The sequence below is a fragment of the Ostrea edulis genome, chromosome 4 (genome assembly GCF_947568905.1).
Source record: "Ostrea edulis chromosome 4, xbOstEdul1.1, whole genome shotgun sequence".
NCBI classification, from domain to species: domain Eukaryota; kingdom Metazoa; phylum Mollusca; class Bivalvia; order Ostreida; family Ostreidae; genus Ostrea; species Ostrea edulis.
The window spans coordinates 39,993,608-40,007,623 of NC_079167.1; the positions used below are offsets into that span (position 1 = coordinate 39,993,608).

Below are 14,016 nucleotides of genomic sequence, written 5' to 3' on the forward strand. Positions count from 1 at the left end.
GTTCAGCTATTGTGATTTTTAAAAGATTTTTCCAATCTTTATTCCCACGAAAAATTTTGACCCAATATTGTGACCCCAACCTAGCCCCATAGGGTCCTGATTATAGGCATGATACAATGTCACAAGGTAAACAATCATGGTATGAAATGTAAGGTCTTGCCATAGGGAATCTATGTACAGAATACGAAATCCCTACCTTAAACAGTTCAGAGGATATTGCCAAGGTTAACTTTTTCTTAAAAGTAATTAAAATCGAAGATCAGGGTTACAAGGTCAAAAATTTTGGTACAAAACAAAAGGTCTCGTCACAAGGGATGCATACATGAAATATGTATCACTTGAAAAGAATTTGTTTTGATTTCCTGTATATTCCCATATCAGACTTTGGTCTCCTATTAAGGCCCCATCCTACCTCTGGGGGCCCTGAATACGCTGATTTCGAGAAACATTCGAGATATTTCCCTTTTGGAGAACTCTCATACATAGTAAGGCGCGAAACAACTTGATTAGATGCATGAGTGGGACAAATATCCATCAATCACTGCATAAATGAATGTGTTTAGTAAGTTTCTCATACTTAAAGTAATTAAATACATGGAATGCTCATTATATCACGCTATTTCATTGCTTGTACGTATCATACCCAGGATATTACTAGTAAATATGACATTGTTTACGTTTCGACTTTAGTAAAATACTTCCTTTGATAGTATTTTGCATTTCCTATATTTACATATCTAAAGAGAAGCCGCTTTTAATATATTTTATCCTTTTCCTCACTGACTGTATGTCCATTCTGTCCCACTTAGGCATTCAAATTTCCACTAAATGCACCTCCTACACAGAAGAACTCTCATCTTGAAACTGGTGTATTGAACAAACTTAAATTTGCACTACCTGAAGATACTTGCATATCAATATGACTAATTATGGCCCTGCTGTTCTTGAGAAATTTTTAAAGATTTCCCCTATATATTCAGATATAAAACTTTGTCCCCCCACATCTTACCACTGGGAGTCAGGATTTGAACAAACTTGGATCTATACTACCTGGGAATGCTTGCATATCAATATGATGGGTCAAGGCCCTGCAGTTATTTTTTGAAGATTTTTCCTATATATTCCCATGTAAAACTTTGATTTCCTATCTTGGTCTCATCCTACCCCCAGGGACCACAATTACCTGGGAATGCTTGCATATTAATATGACTAATCATGGCCATGCTGTTATTGAGATAAAGAATTTTAAAGATGTTTCCCTACATATAACCATGTAAAATTTTTATCCCCTATTGTGGCCTCACCCTACTCCTGGGGGCTACAATTTGGACAAACTTCAACCTGCAGTACCTGGGGATGATTGCATATTAATATGAGTATTCATAGCCCTGCTGTAATATTTTTAAAAAAATTTCCTTATATTCCCATGTAAAACTTTGACCCCCTACTGTGGCCTCACCAATTCATAGCAAAATTCAACAAAACTCTTATTAACTATTTTCATGTAAACCTGATTACAATATTGTTAAATCTTCAAAAAATCCTTTTTATACCTTTATATCATACCTTTGTACTTGACCTTTGTATTTGGGAGAGGGCCTACATAGGCTATGCCTGTTGCCCAATCCTGTTGAGTTTCTCAATAAAATATGTTTAAATTAAATTACCCCCAGGGACCACAACTGAACAAACTTGATCTGCACAACCTGGGAATGCTTGCATACTAATATGAGTAATCATGGACCTGTTCTTGAGAAGATTTCTAAAGATTTTTTCCTTATTATCCCCATGTTAAACTTTGATCTACTATTGCGGTACCATCCTACCCCCAGGTGCCATGATTTGATAAACTTGAATTTACACTATGTCAGGAAGCGTTCATGTAAGTTTCAACACTTCTCGCCCAGTGTTTCTTGAAAAGATAATTTTTAGATGACCCCACCCTAATTTTGCCTTTTCTTGATTATCTCCCTTTTGGAGAGAGCATGACTCTTCCTTTGTAAAAATTTGAATCCCCTGTACCCAAGGATAATTTGTGCCAAGTTTGTTTGAAATTAGCCAAGTGGTTCTTGAGAAGATTTTTAAACAATGCCACAAAATTTTTACTAATTCTTAATTAGAGGCAAATTTGGCTGAAATTAGCCCTGTGGTTCTTGAGAATATGTCGAAAATGTTAAAAGTTTATGGATGGATGGACAGACAGATGGACAATGAACAAGAAGTGATCACTTCTCACTAGAGAAAGAATACACTATATACAAAATATTTTACTTCATGTGTTAGTTTTGCCCTCCTATTTATAATTCACCCGAATCTGTTTTGCTACTTCAGACCGTAATTTAGATATAGAAGAGGTATCCTAAAAAATTCATAAAGGACAAGAAAGTTATAGGTATTAAATCTACATCAATTAAACAACATGCCCTCAGGTCTTAAAGAGGCATAGACATTATTTTTTATCAATTGAAATTGCATTTTTTTTTGGTTATAGAAATAAAGATCTTTTACACATAAGTAGATTAAAAGTATTTTTTATACAGGATACATTTTACATTAAATCTGGCTCCCTAACTCATGTTTGTTTGTGAACAAGGTATTAATCTATATCTAGAGTGAGACAAATGCCCGCGCATTTCATAGGACTGTAAACATAATGCTTGTAAACCACTTGCGGAGGTGAGAACACCAAGATTTACAAAGAGTATGTCAATAGCATTCATCATTTCAACACCGAGTTTTGCTAAATCAATTCAGGAAGCAAGCACAAAGAAGTAAAAACTGAAATTTTTTGTTGTAAAAGCTTTTTTCTCCAAAGCCATCAACTTTGGTGCCATGTTGTTAGCTGAGTCATGTAATGTCCTAGAATCAGAAACTAAGGAATCATAGCTTTGTAATGTCCTAGAATCAGAAACTAAGGAATCACAGCTTTAAAATGTCCTAGAATCAGAGACTGAGGAATCACAGCTTTGTAATGTCATAGAATCAGAAACTAAGGAATCACAGCTTTGTAATGTCATAGAATCAGAAACTAAGGAATCACAGCTTTGTAATGTCATAGAATCAGAAACTGAGGAATCACAGCTTTGTAATGTCCTAGAATCAGAAGATTTTTTTTTTTTTGAGAGCTACAGTTGTTATCAATGTCATGTAGAAAGTTGAATACTGTGGAATCATTAGATTCATGGTGGCTCAATTTTCATGGAATTCGTGGGTACCCCTCACCCATGAATTTACATCCTCAACGAATAAAGACAAAGCAAACATTCCAGAGTTATCTGTCTTACAAATATATAAATCCACGAAATTACATCCACATGAACCCGTAAAAATTCAGCAATCCACGAAAATTGGCCCCCACGAATTTAAATGATTCTACAGTATTCTTTTATTTCCATGATGACTAAAACAGATATATACCGTTCTGAGCGAAGTTGTTGACTTGATCCACAGTAACAACCCTGGCTAGCTGATCACAGAGCCACTGGGGGTTCAGAAAGTAACGGTCCTTTAATGTAAGGTCCTCATAGTGAAAAAGGATACCTAAAAGTACAGGAAGGACCAATACATAAACTTAAAGAGACTTATAAGTAAATACATGTACAGTAAAACATGCTTATAATGAACACACTTACAATGAATTCACACTTATTGTGAAATAATATTTATTCCCCTATAAAAGGAAAGTAATGAAAATTTTATTGCATATAATGAAGTTTGGCTATAATGAACTGTTTTTCACTGGCCCCGGAGGAAATGTAAATATATAAAGCAAATTTCTGAACAATCTAATTAAAATTGGATTCTATGATCCTCTCATCTACTATCACTACATGTAGGTGTAGTGATTGTAGATGAGCAGATCATAGGATCTAATTTTAATTAGATTGATTTCTGAAAATACTACAGTCAAAAACTGCCATAGCGACCCACTGTATTAAGCGACTCACTGTCGTATGTGACCATAAAAAGTTCCCCCCAAGACGTTACTCTATATATTGTACCTGTATTAAACGACCACCTGTTTGACGCGACCAACGACCATGATTTTTACAACCTTTTCGTATATTTTCACGAAATTTTACCTCTATTTAACGACTGTACATTTTTCGATTACAACGTGATTACTACTTTCGATTTCAGTTGAACCGACTATTCTGGGAATTATCGACCCTAACATTTTCGTTTTCAAACGCACGACTATTCTGGGAATTATCGCCCCTAACAATTTCGTTTTGATACGCACAGTTTGGCGATGATCTTGTTTAGTCGGCCCTCTGAATAAATTATTATACCTAAGCTGTCAACATGCAGTGTCGTGTGTGGTTAATTAATAAAACCCGAGTTGATGTTTATTTAACAAAATCAAGGATCAGGGAATCAAGGCCGGTGTATTTGAAGGTGTGAATTTCGACAAACTTTAAGAAGTGCCGGGTAGGCTAGATCGGAAATGAAAATCTACCACTTGTTATACCATTATGTTCAACAGAGTAAAAATTTGCCCCATCGGGATATAAATCAGGTAAATATTGTGCTTAGGACTGAAATTTTAAACGGAGTATTTGCAGTTTTTCCTGCATGAGATACTAGAGGTTTCCAGTATAATGACCGGAACTAGCGGCTCACTTCGACATGTCCCGAGTATTTGACACGTCCAAGTTCAAGAAAATTGTCTGCATTAGTTCTAAGCTTAAAAGATTTGCTGTGCATGTACAATTGATATTGTGATTTATTTAATGTTTCTCAAATTGAATAACATTTTTCCAACATGTATTGTACAAAAGGAGACGCAACACTTCACCATTTGCTTTCTTACCACAAACATTGCATTTTTTAGTTACACTGTACAAGTAGGCTATACATAAATACCCTTTACAACAAAGTGTTTATAACTTTTAGAAAATTTACATGCAGTTCATAAATAATTTTGAAATCTCATGTAAATGTGTAATGTGAAATGCATGCAAAGTTTATCATTCTTAAATAGATTAAAAATGTGATTTTTGATGAATAAAAAATTATGATACAACACATCATATTCTAGATTTTTAACAACAGTGTATTATTAATTTTATTTTACAACTATTAAAATCGTACTTGATATTCTTAATGATAAATTCCAAATACATGTAGTCATTTTCTCCATTATACAAATTATTTACGAAATTTTATCCATTAACTGTGGAAAATAGGCAACCTGTATTAAGAGACCACCTGTCATATGTGACCTTTTTTCCATTCTCCGTTGGACGGTCTCTTAATACAGGTTTGACTGTAACTTGGTGTATTTAATCTTTCCTTTTGATTAATTTGATTTTGACATTATTTAACACAACAGACCATGCAGAGATGAAAATGCAAGCAATACTTAGAAAGCCTCACCCACCAAACATTTTGAAATTCTTTGGATAAAATTATTTTCAGGGGAATTTTTATCTTTGTAAATGATCATTCTGATCACTACCACATGACTGAAAAGAAAATTTGTTTTACAGGGTGCACACTGCAATCAAATGGAGTGTTTGGAACATTGCAGTGGCAAAAAATTTCCATCTGTGAACAGAATGATGACTGTATAGAAACACAGACAAGGGTGTATGCCAGGGTAACAAACAACTCAATTATGAAATTTCTTTCCACAACTGTATCCACCATATCCATTGAAAGATCTCATGATTTTTATACAAACCATAATTTCAGTGTATGTTAATTCATAAAGTGTTACTAGTTTTTTTGTTTTTTGTTTTTTTTATCTTTGAATACCATTTTCATGTAGAAATCTTGTAGCCTGTTCCACATCCTCTGGATCTCTGAACAGGGTGCCTGACCTTTCCATCATCTTATTCATTGTCTTCAACCTGAAATTCATAATCATGGTGAAACAACTTTAATTTGCATGCAATCTATATTTGAGTTATATTCAAGTTTTTTCTATAAACAACCTATTCTTGATCTTGAATTCATATCAGATACAGCTTGCCTTCCAAGTTCAATATAATGTCAAATTGGTCATCTCATGGGGATCCAGGTTACAATAGGTCCTCAGTACCCCTTTCTTGTGGTAAGAGGCGACTAAATGGGGCGGTCCTTCGAATGAGACCGCAAAAACCGAGGCCCCATGTCACGATAAAGATCCCTCCCTGCTCAAAGGCCATAAGCGCCGAACATAGGCCTAAATTTTGCAGCCTTTCACCGGCAATGGTGACCTCTCCATATGAGTGAAAGATTCTTGAGTGGGATGTTAAACAATATAAAATCAATCAATCAATCAAATTGGTCAAAATCAATACATGGCCTATCAGCCACAACACTCACCCGGTTCAACTTGGTTTAACATATAAATAAATCTAATAAACTTTTGATTCTTTAAATGTGGCCCCACACTGAGATGGGGAATTGATTTAAACCAATTTAACTTTATTGTCATTTCTGAAGATTTTTTTAATGAAGAAACCATATTTTCACCGATTTCAAATGGTGCTTCATCTGAAAACAACTGGCATCTTCTCCACAGGAAGACATGTAATGTTTAGCTGAACTGAACTCTGTGGGTTTGGAGAAGACATGTAATGTTTGGCTGAACTGAACTCTGTGGGTTTGGAGAAGACATGTAATGTTTAGCTGAACTGAACTCTGTGGGTTTGGAGAAGACATGTAATGTTTAGCTGAAATGAACTCTGTGGGTTTGGAGAAGACATGTAATGTTTAGCTGAACTGAACTCTATGGGTTTGGAGAAGACATGTAATGTTTGGCTGAAATGAACTCTGTGAGTTTGGAGAAGACATGTAATGTTTGGCTGAAATGAACTCTGTGGGTTTGGAGAAGACATGTAATGTTTGGCTGAAATGAACTCTGTGGGTTTGGAGAAGACATGTAATGTTTGGCTGAACTGAACTCTGTGGGTTTGGAGAAGACATGTAATGTTTAGCTGAAATGAACTCTGTGGGTTTGGAGAAGACATGTAATGTTTAGCTGAAATGAACTCTGTGGGTTTGGAGAAGACATGTAATGTTTGGCTGAAATGAACTCTGTGGGTTTGGAGAAGACATGTAATGTTTAGCTGAAATGAACTCTGTGGGTTTGGAGAAGACATGTAATGATTGGCTGAAATGAACTCTGTGGGTTTGGAGAAGACATGTAATGTTTGGCTGAAATGAACTCTGTGGGTTTGGAGAAGACATGTAATGTTTGGCTGAACTGAACTCTGTGGGTTTGGAGAAGACATGTAATGTTTAGCTGAAATGAACTCTGTGGGTTTGGAGAAGACATGTAATGTTTGGCTGAACTGAACTCTGTGGGTTTGGAGAAGACATGTAATGTTTAGCTGAAATGAACTCTGTGGGTTTGGAGAAGACATGTAATGTTTGGCTGAAATGAACTCTGTGGGTTTGGAGAAGACATGTAATGTTTGGCTGAAATGAACTCTGTGGGTTTGGAGAAGACATGTAATGTTTGGCTGAACTGAACTCTGTGGGTTTGGAGAAGACATGTAATGTTTAGCTGAAATGAACTCTGTGGGTTTGGAGAAGACATGTAATGTTTAGCTGAAATGAACTCTGTGGGTTTGGAGAAGACATGTAATGTTTAGCTGAAATGAACTCTGTGGGTTTGGAGAAGACATGTAATGTTTGGCTGAAATGAACTCTGTGGGAGAAGACATACTAAACACAACTGACAGACCTTGATCAGAAAACTCATGTCGGTCTCTGCCTCATGCGAGCTAAAATGGCAGAAGGGTTGTACATTTATAGGACTGTGTGAAAAGCCTGCTTGTCAATATCATTTGATCCATGATTATAAAATGGGAAATCTCTGTCAAATAATTATGGTAGTACACATATTCCTTTAGAACCACATGCAAATTACCCATGTTCTTCCTTTAAGCATCTTAAACCAAGAAAATTCAAATGGCAATTTTTCCTGAGTCATGCCCCAGTAAGCAAATGCGAGTGAATGTGTGATGTACTCACCTAATGAACCTTTGCTTTTCACAAAGAATATCAAGTTCAGGTTTAATTATTTTTTTTTTAAAAATACAATTTTCAAAGCATTAATAATGTAAACCACTTAGTAAATCAATTAAATTCAGGAGGAATCAACCATCACTTTGAATTATTCTGAAAGACCAGTCCAGACTTACTGCAATAATTTGGTATGCAAGAATTAGAAAATACCTTAGAATGAAATATTAGCAATTTAATTCATCAGCTCAACTCTATCTCCATCTTTATAAGGCTCAGAACTCATCATATATATACATTGTATAACTAAGCTTATTAATATAACCTTAGAAATACACATACCACTCTCTAATTTTACATAATTATACAATGGACTCTACAGTTTACAACATAATGCAGGAGACCTGGGCAATAATTCATCATATCCGTCATTTGTAAAATATATCTGTGATAACCATGAATGGAAAATCAGTTGACACGTATAAATTAGCAGAGGAAAAACACCTTGATTTGATGAGCTGAATCTGAAACAATGAAGATTATTTGAATTCAATGTCAAATAATCCAGCTTAATTGACCGAAGTTCATTTGCGTATATTACTTTTGTACTACCACCGGAGTGTTCAATTAATAACCTGTGGTTTATAATTGCAACAACGATGGAGTTGAAGAAAAGGGAAATGTTTATTATGGATAGTAATATTTCAGTTACTGAACCTTGATCATTAGACAAAGTTTAAGATAATCTATAATAGTTTTCTTTCATTTAAAGTTTTTTCTAAAATTCGTGAATGTAACTAGTGAAACATTTAGAAATGTTCAGCACACAAGTCCATGACACTACAGAACAGATATGTAATGTGTTTTTCTTAATATGTCCTCCTCTTGTTATTGAAACATCATGTTATAAATGCTTTGAACTGTTTGTATTTATGTAACAATCAATAATGGCAACATCTTTGTCACCAGTTGACATGATTTCAGTTCAGAGTGAATTGTTTTGATACAATCAATTTTCAGCATCGATATACTTATATATCTAATATCCTGATGTTTGATATTGGCTGATTCTATTTGGATAATCGCTTCTATGTCCTCAGTCTTTCTGTCAAAGTTTGATGAATCAGTTTGCAGCAAACAATTTTAATATTCAACAGGTCATGATAAATACAATTAATTTTGTGCAAATGCATTAATTTATAAAAAGTCTAAAAAAAATTGTGCAAACTTGGTTGTTTCTATCATTTTTCTCTATGTTACCCAGCACATCATATACTAGTATTGAACACTTTATAGGTGGACTTAATAAGATCATGTTTTACATTTTACATTGTTAAAGCGCTTAGAGTAATTACAAATTATATAATGTGCTATATAAATGCCACACATTATTATTATTATTACATACCAATTTTCAATGAGATAGAAAAAATGGTGAAAATTTTCAAAAATTTTGGACAGCCATTTAAATCAAAGTACTGAAAGTACTGAAATTCAGCAAAGCCCGGCTAAAAATGGTTGACATTTTGAAAATTTCAAGTTCAGGGTTTTATTTGTCATCCTCAACTACCCCTATTTATCAAATTTCATTCACAACAGACAGTGTAAAAGTTTGAGGCATTAAAAATGTGTGTTTACGATTTTCCAATGAACTTCCATAGTAAAGCTTTTAAAGAGACATGGACACGGTTTGAGCTGAAAATTTTCAAATTTTTGTTTGTTGATTTTTAATGTTTAGAATGCTTGACTATGGTATTACTAATGATCAGCAAACATATGAATGCCAGTAGTCAAGGTACATGGGAGATACAGAGGTCACAAGTCCTTGCTATGTAAACAAGGCTGGTGCCATGCTTTTGTTTACATAGGTTAAATAAACTAGTTAAAGTTTTTGTTTAAAGCAGATTTTTTCCATTTATAAATGAATTCTTAACACAATTAAGTATTTCCTAGTGTTTGGCACATCTCAGTTTGTTTTAAATACGCTATTTTCTATCAAACAGTCTAATGTAAACAAAAACATGGCACGAGCCATGTTTACATAACAAAGAATTGCAAGTGCTGTATCTCACTTGTAACTAAACAACTGATATTTCAAATTTTGGTTGACCGTTAGAAATACTTTAGTTAAGCATTATAAACAATAAAAATTGTAAAACAAAATTTGAAAATTTTCAGCTCAAATCGTGTTCATGCCCCTTTAAACCCCACCTCAATTTGATACCTCAAAAATATACTTTTCCCCCCACATATTGCAAAACTTCAATGCTTATGGTCATCTACAAACATTGGTCTACAGGACAAGTTTAACTGTGAGAAAGAAGGAGAAAATAATAAGAACTGAGGATAAACAATAAGTCTCCAAATTTTGTTTGGGAGACTTAAATACAAATAAATGTATTATTTTCTTTATGTGCAAATTAGTAATTTGCGCACATGCTCTATACAAGCACAACTTTGCTTTCATTGATTAAAATTATGAATCAGTCACGTATATCCGCATCTGTGAATTCAAAGATGATAACATTAAACTATATGTGTATTATATAATTATGTAAATTTAAAGAGAGTATTATAAACACATGCCTTGATACAGTATAAGGAAATTCTATACCATTATCTATTTACTGTGGGAAACCCCATCCAGGAGATGTGTCAGGAATATAAAAGCTATATTTTTTCTTTCCATTAAATGTTTTTAAGATTAGATTTTACGATTGGGCCACATCGCTCACTTGAGTCACCCTGGCCCTGCTGTTGTTCAGCTGTTGTGATTTTTAAAAGAATTTTAATTCTATTGTTATTCTTATGAAAAATTTGACCCCATATTGTGGTCCCAACATAGCTTCAAAGGGTCATTATATGACATAACCATGATACAAAGTCACAAGGTCACAGGGTCAAAGATTACAGTAAGAAATGAAAGATCTTGCAATAAGGAAATTATATACCAAATTTGAAAACCGGTATACCTTATTACATAGATCAAGAGATACTACCTATGTTAACTTTTCTTAATAGTAGGTCATAATGCAAGGTCAAGGTTACAAATTCAAAAACGTTGGTACCAAAAGAAACACCTTGTCACAAGAAATGCATGCATACATTAACAATGAAAGATATATCTATACAAAAGTTATGAGCAAGGTTTAAGTTTTGAAATTTGAGTTAAATTCTACGGTCACGGTAAAAAGTTCAAACATCACTGTATCTAAAGAAAAATCTTGATATAAGGAACCTTTACATAAAATATGAAAGACCTACCTTAAATAGTACAGGAGATATTGACTACCTTAGATTTTCTTAAAACTAGGTCAAACTCCAAAGTCAAGGTCACAAGGTAAAAAAGGGTTAACACAAAATAAAGGTCTTGTCACAAAAAATTCACATATAAAATATGAGAGCCATAACAATTGATACATTTTAAAATTATGAACAAGTTTAAAGTTTTGAAATTTGGGTCAAACTCTGAGATCAATATCACAAGGTCAAAGATCATGGTAATAATGGCATGAAATGTAAGGTCAAGCCATAAGTAATTTAAGAGGGTTGTCCCAAAGAGTTGTAGACAATGTTAGTAATTCATTTATTCTGTAGAAAAAAAAAATTTCTTTTGTTATTCAAAAGCATCATTTTGTGGATTTTTGTACAAAATTTCATAATAATATCTTTTGACATAATGACATCGAACACAAATAAAAACCTAGCTATCGGCGCACAAACTTCATCCATTACATTATATTCTTAACTTTCAGGATTTCGCGGTCGTAATTATTATTTCTTTTCTTTTGACCTTCCCATCTTTGGTTCTGATGTCATTTCCTTCACAAATCTCGTGCCTTTTAAACACTAAGCGCCCCACTAACATTCTGGTGATCTGATGTGCTTTCCATCTCGTGCTTTAATTGTTTGATTATTTCTTGTGCGCCAAGAATGCTGTTGACATCATCATATCGCACAAATCTCATTACAGGTATGTTTAAAATTGACATAATTTCTCTGCCCTGTGGTTGTAAACCAATATATTACGTGGAAAGCATCACTGATTCCATTGATATAAATTTGAATGCGATATATCTGATTGAAACTATTTGCTTTCATATAAAAGAGTGATACAACATTTTTTTTTTTACTTATTTTTGGATACCTTTTAATTTAGTAACACCTCATTATCTCTTTTATTACATATTTCAAATTTTTACATTTTTATTTAGAATAAGTAAAAAAAAATTCAAGTAAAAAATCTAAAAACTATATTTTGATTCAGCATTTTACTTTTGATAAGGAATATTCAGAACTTTTCAAATGCCCCTCATACATGTATTCATTATTACTTATCAGTTAGCATGTACATATTTTAAGCTTACATGTACGAGGACTTGTCAAGCACAGGGTCTTTCTTCTCTCGGATCCTCTCCTCTGCCAGCTCTTGCACGATATCCTTCAGTATTAAGTACTTTTTTGGTATTTTATGCTGAAGTAATTTTTCCTTGTTCCTCCCTGAAATTGTGAATAAGATAATTTTAGTGCCTAGATGTAAATTTCTTCAATCAAAATTTTTTTTCTATATAAGTTATAGAAACTTCTCATTTTTTCATCAGGTATGGAAACTTGTTTGTTAAGTCAAACAGCATTTAAAAAATCAATACAGTATCAAATAATGCTTTGTTTATTTTCTACACAGGCTCTCGGCATTTTAGATATTTCATAAAACCCTTACAAAGATACATTACTGGGTCCAGTAAGTGTTCTACCAAGCCTCTACCTTTGCTCCTCACGAAAATATTAACAGTTGTGAAGGAGAAACTTCAAACGTACTGTGCCACTACATATGCCAGAATGGCCGGTGTAAATCAAAAAGTGGATTCTAAAAAATTCTAAAGAATTTTTAGTAAAGTTGAAATCGCAAAGCTTTTCTCAAATCAACAACATCAAAACAAATGACTTTTCAATACTTTACATGACCATTCCTCACGATAAATGAAAGAAAGCAGAAGTGAGCAAGCTCACATACCCCACGCTCCAACATTGCTTGACAATGCCTCACATAATGGATGGTAATGTTATGCATTACTGCAAGAACAGGACAGACAGATTCAAAATTCTAAGTTCAATAGGGGCATAACTCCCAGAAAAATTATTGAATAAGAATTTCCTGGGAATATGCATGTCTACACAATGTGTATTAACTACAAAGTTTCATGAAATTCTGTTGAAATCACCACAATCATTCCACCATTTTGCAACTAAGTACGACAATTTTCTATAAGCAAGCAGATGAGCAAATGGTTTCACCTTCCAGAGGCCAGGACTGATGTAAAATACTGTTCTCGCCCCCTCAGCAGAATCTGTGTACACTGTCAGACACCCATTGACAACGTGGCCGAACAATCACCCAGGGACAAATCAACAAGCAGTGAGTCTGTAATTGATGTCCCCAAATTGGACTTTGATGATTTTTTATCAATCTAGTCTGCTCTTAAAATTTAATCATTACCAACCTCCCCCAATCCTAGTTATTTTAAACCCCATAACAACCCCAGGCACCGGTCGCGGTAGCTCAGTGCTAGAGTGTTCGCTTCGTAACTGGGGTGGTCTAGAGCGTTTGCCCCGCATGCGGAAGGTCGGGGTTCGAATCCCGGCCGCGACAGACCTAAGTTGCTAAGACAGGTAGTGACAGTTCCATTGCCAAACGCTCAGCAGCAAGTGTGAATGTCATGGGTCCTCGGAGATTATCTTAAAAACGGATGTCCCGTGTCACAGTAGGTGCACACTAAAGAACCCTAGCTGCTCAATGGCCATAAGCGCCAAGCATAGGCCTAAATTTCAAGCCCTACACCGGTCTTGGTGGACGTTAAACAAGATACAGTCAATCAATCGTAGCCAGGAGATTGTGAGTTCAAGCCCCTTTTGTGCCATGGCCGCATCAAACCTATCCCTCGGCATTTAAAAGTTAGAATCACTAGTATTTCGGAAATGGCCTTTAAAAATGTAGGTCCTGCGTCGTGACAGGCGCTTGCACGCTAAAAAACCTTCACTGCTACTGACCTCAGTCCT

At 34.5% G+C, this 14,016-nt stretch overlaps 1 protein-coding gene and 1 long non-coding RNA gene across 5 annotated transcripts in view; one reads left to right on the top strand and one right to left on the bottom strand.

Moving 5' to 3' along the window:
• Positions 1-14,016, bottom strand: part of LOC125671160 (leucine-rich repeat serine/threonine-protein kinase 1-like) — a 134,147-nt gene that overhangs the window by 66,868 nt on the left and 53,263 nt on the right. For all 3 annotated transcript variants that reach the window (XM_048906664.2, XM_048906665.2, XM_048906666.2), the window contains 3 exons: positions 12,327-12,459; positions 5,761-5,855; positions 3,418-3,540 (listed from right to left, as the gene is read on the bottom strand). In XM_048906664.2, the coding sequence (XP_048762621.2) occupies positions 3,418-3,540; positions 5,761-5,855; positions 12,327-12,459 (351 nt within the window). The remainder of the gene's footprint in view (positions 1-3,417; positions 3,541-5,760; positions 5,856-12,326; positions 12,460-14,016) is intronic.
• LOC125671188 (uncharacterized) overlaps positions 1-14,016 on the top strand; it is a 43,623-nt gene that overhangs the window by 8,201 nt on the left and 21,406 nt on the right. For both annotated transcript variants that reach the window (XR_008802403.1, XR_008802404.1), the window contains exon 3: positions 5,493-5,873. This is a non-coding gene — a long non-coding RNA (uncharacterized LOC125671188). The remainder of the gene's footprint in view (positions 1-5,492; positions 5,874-14,016) is intronic.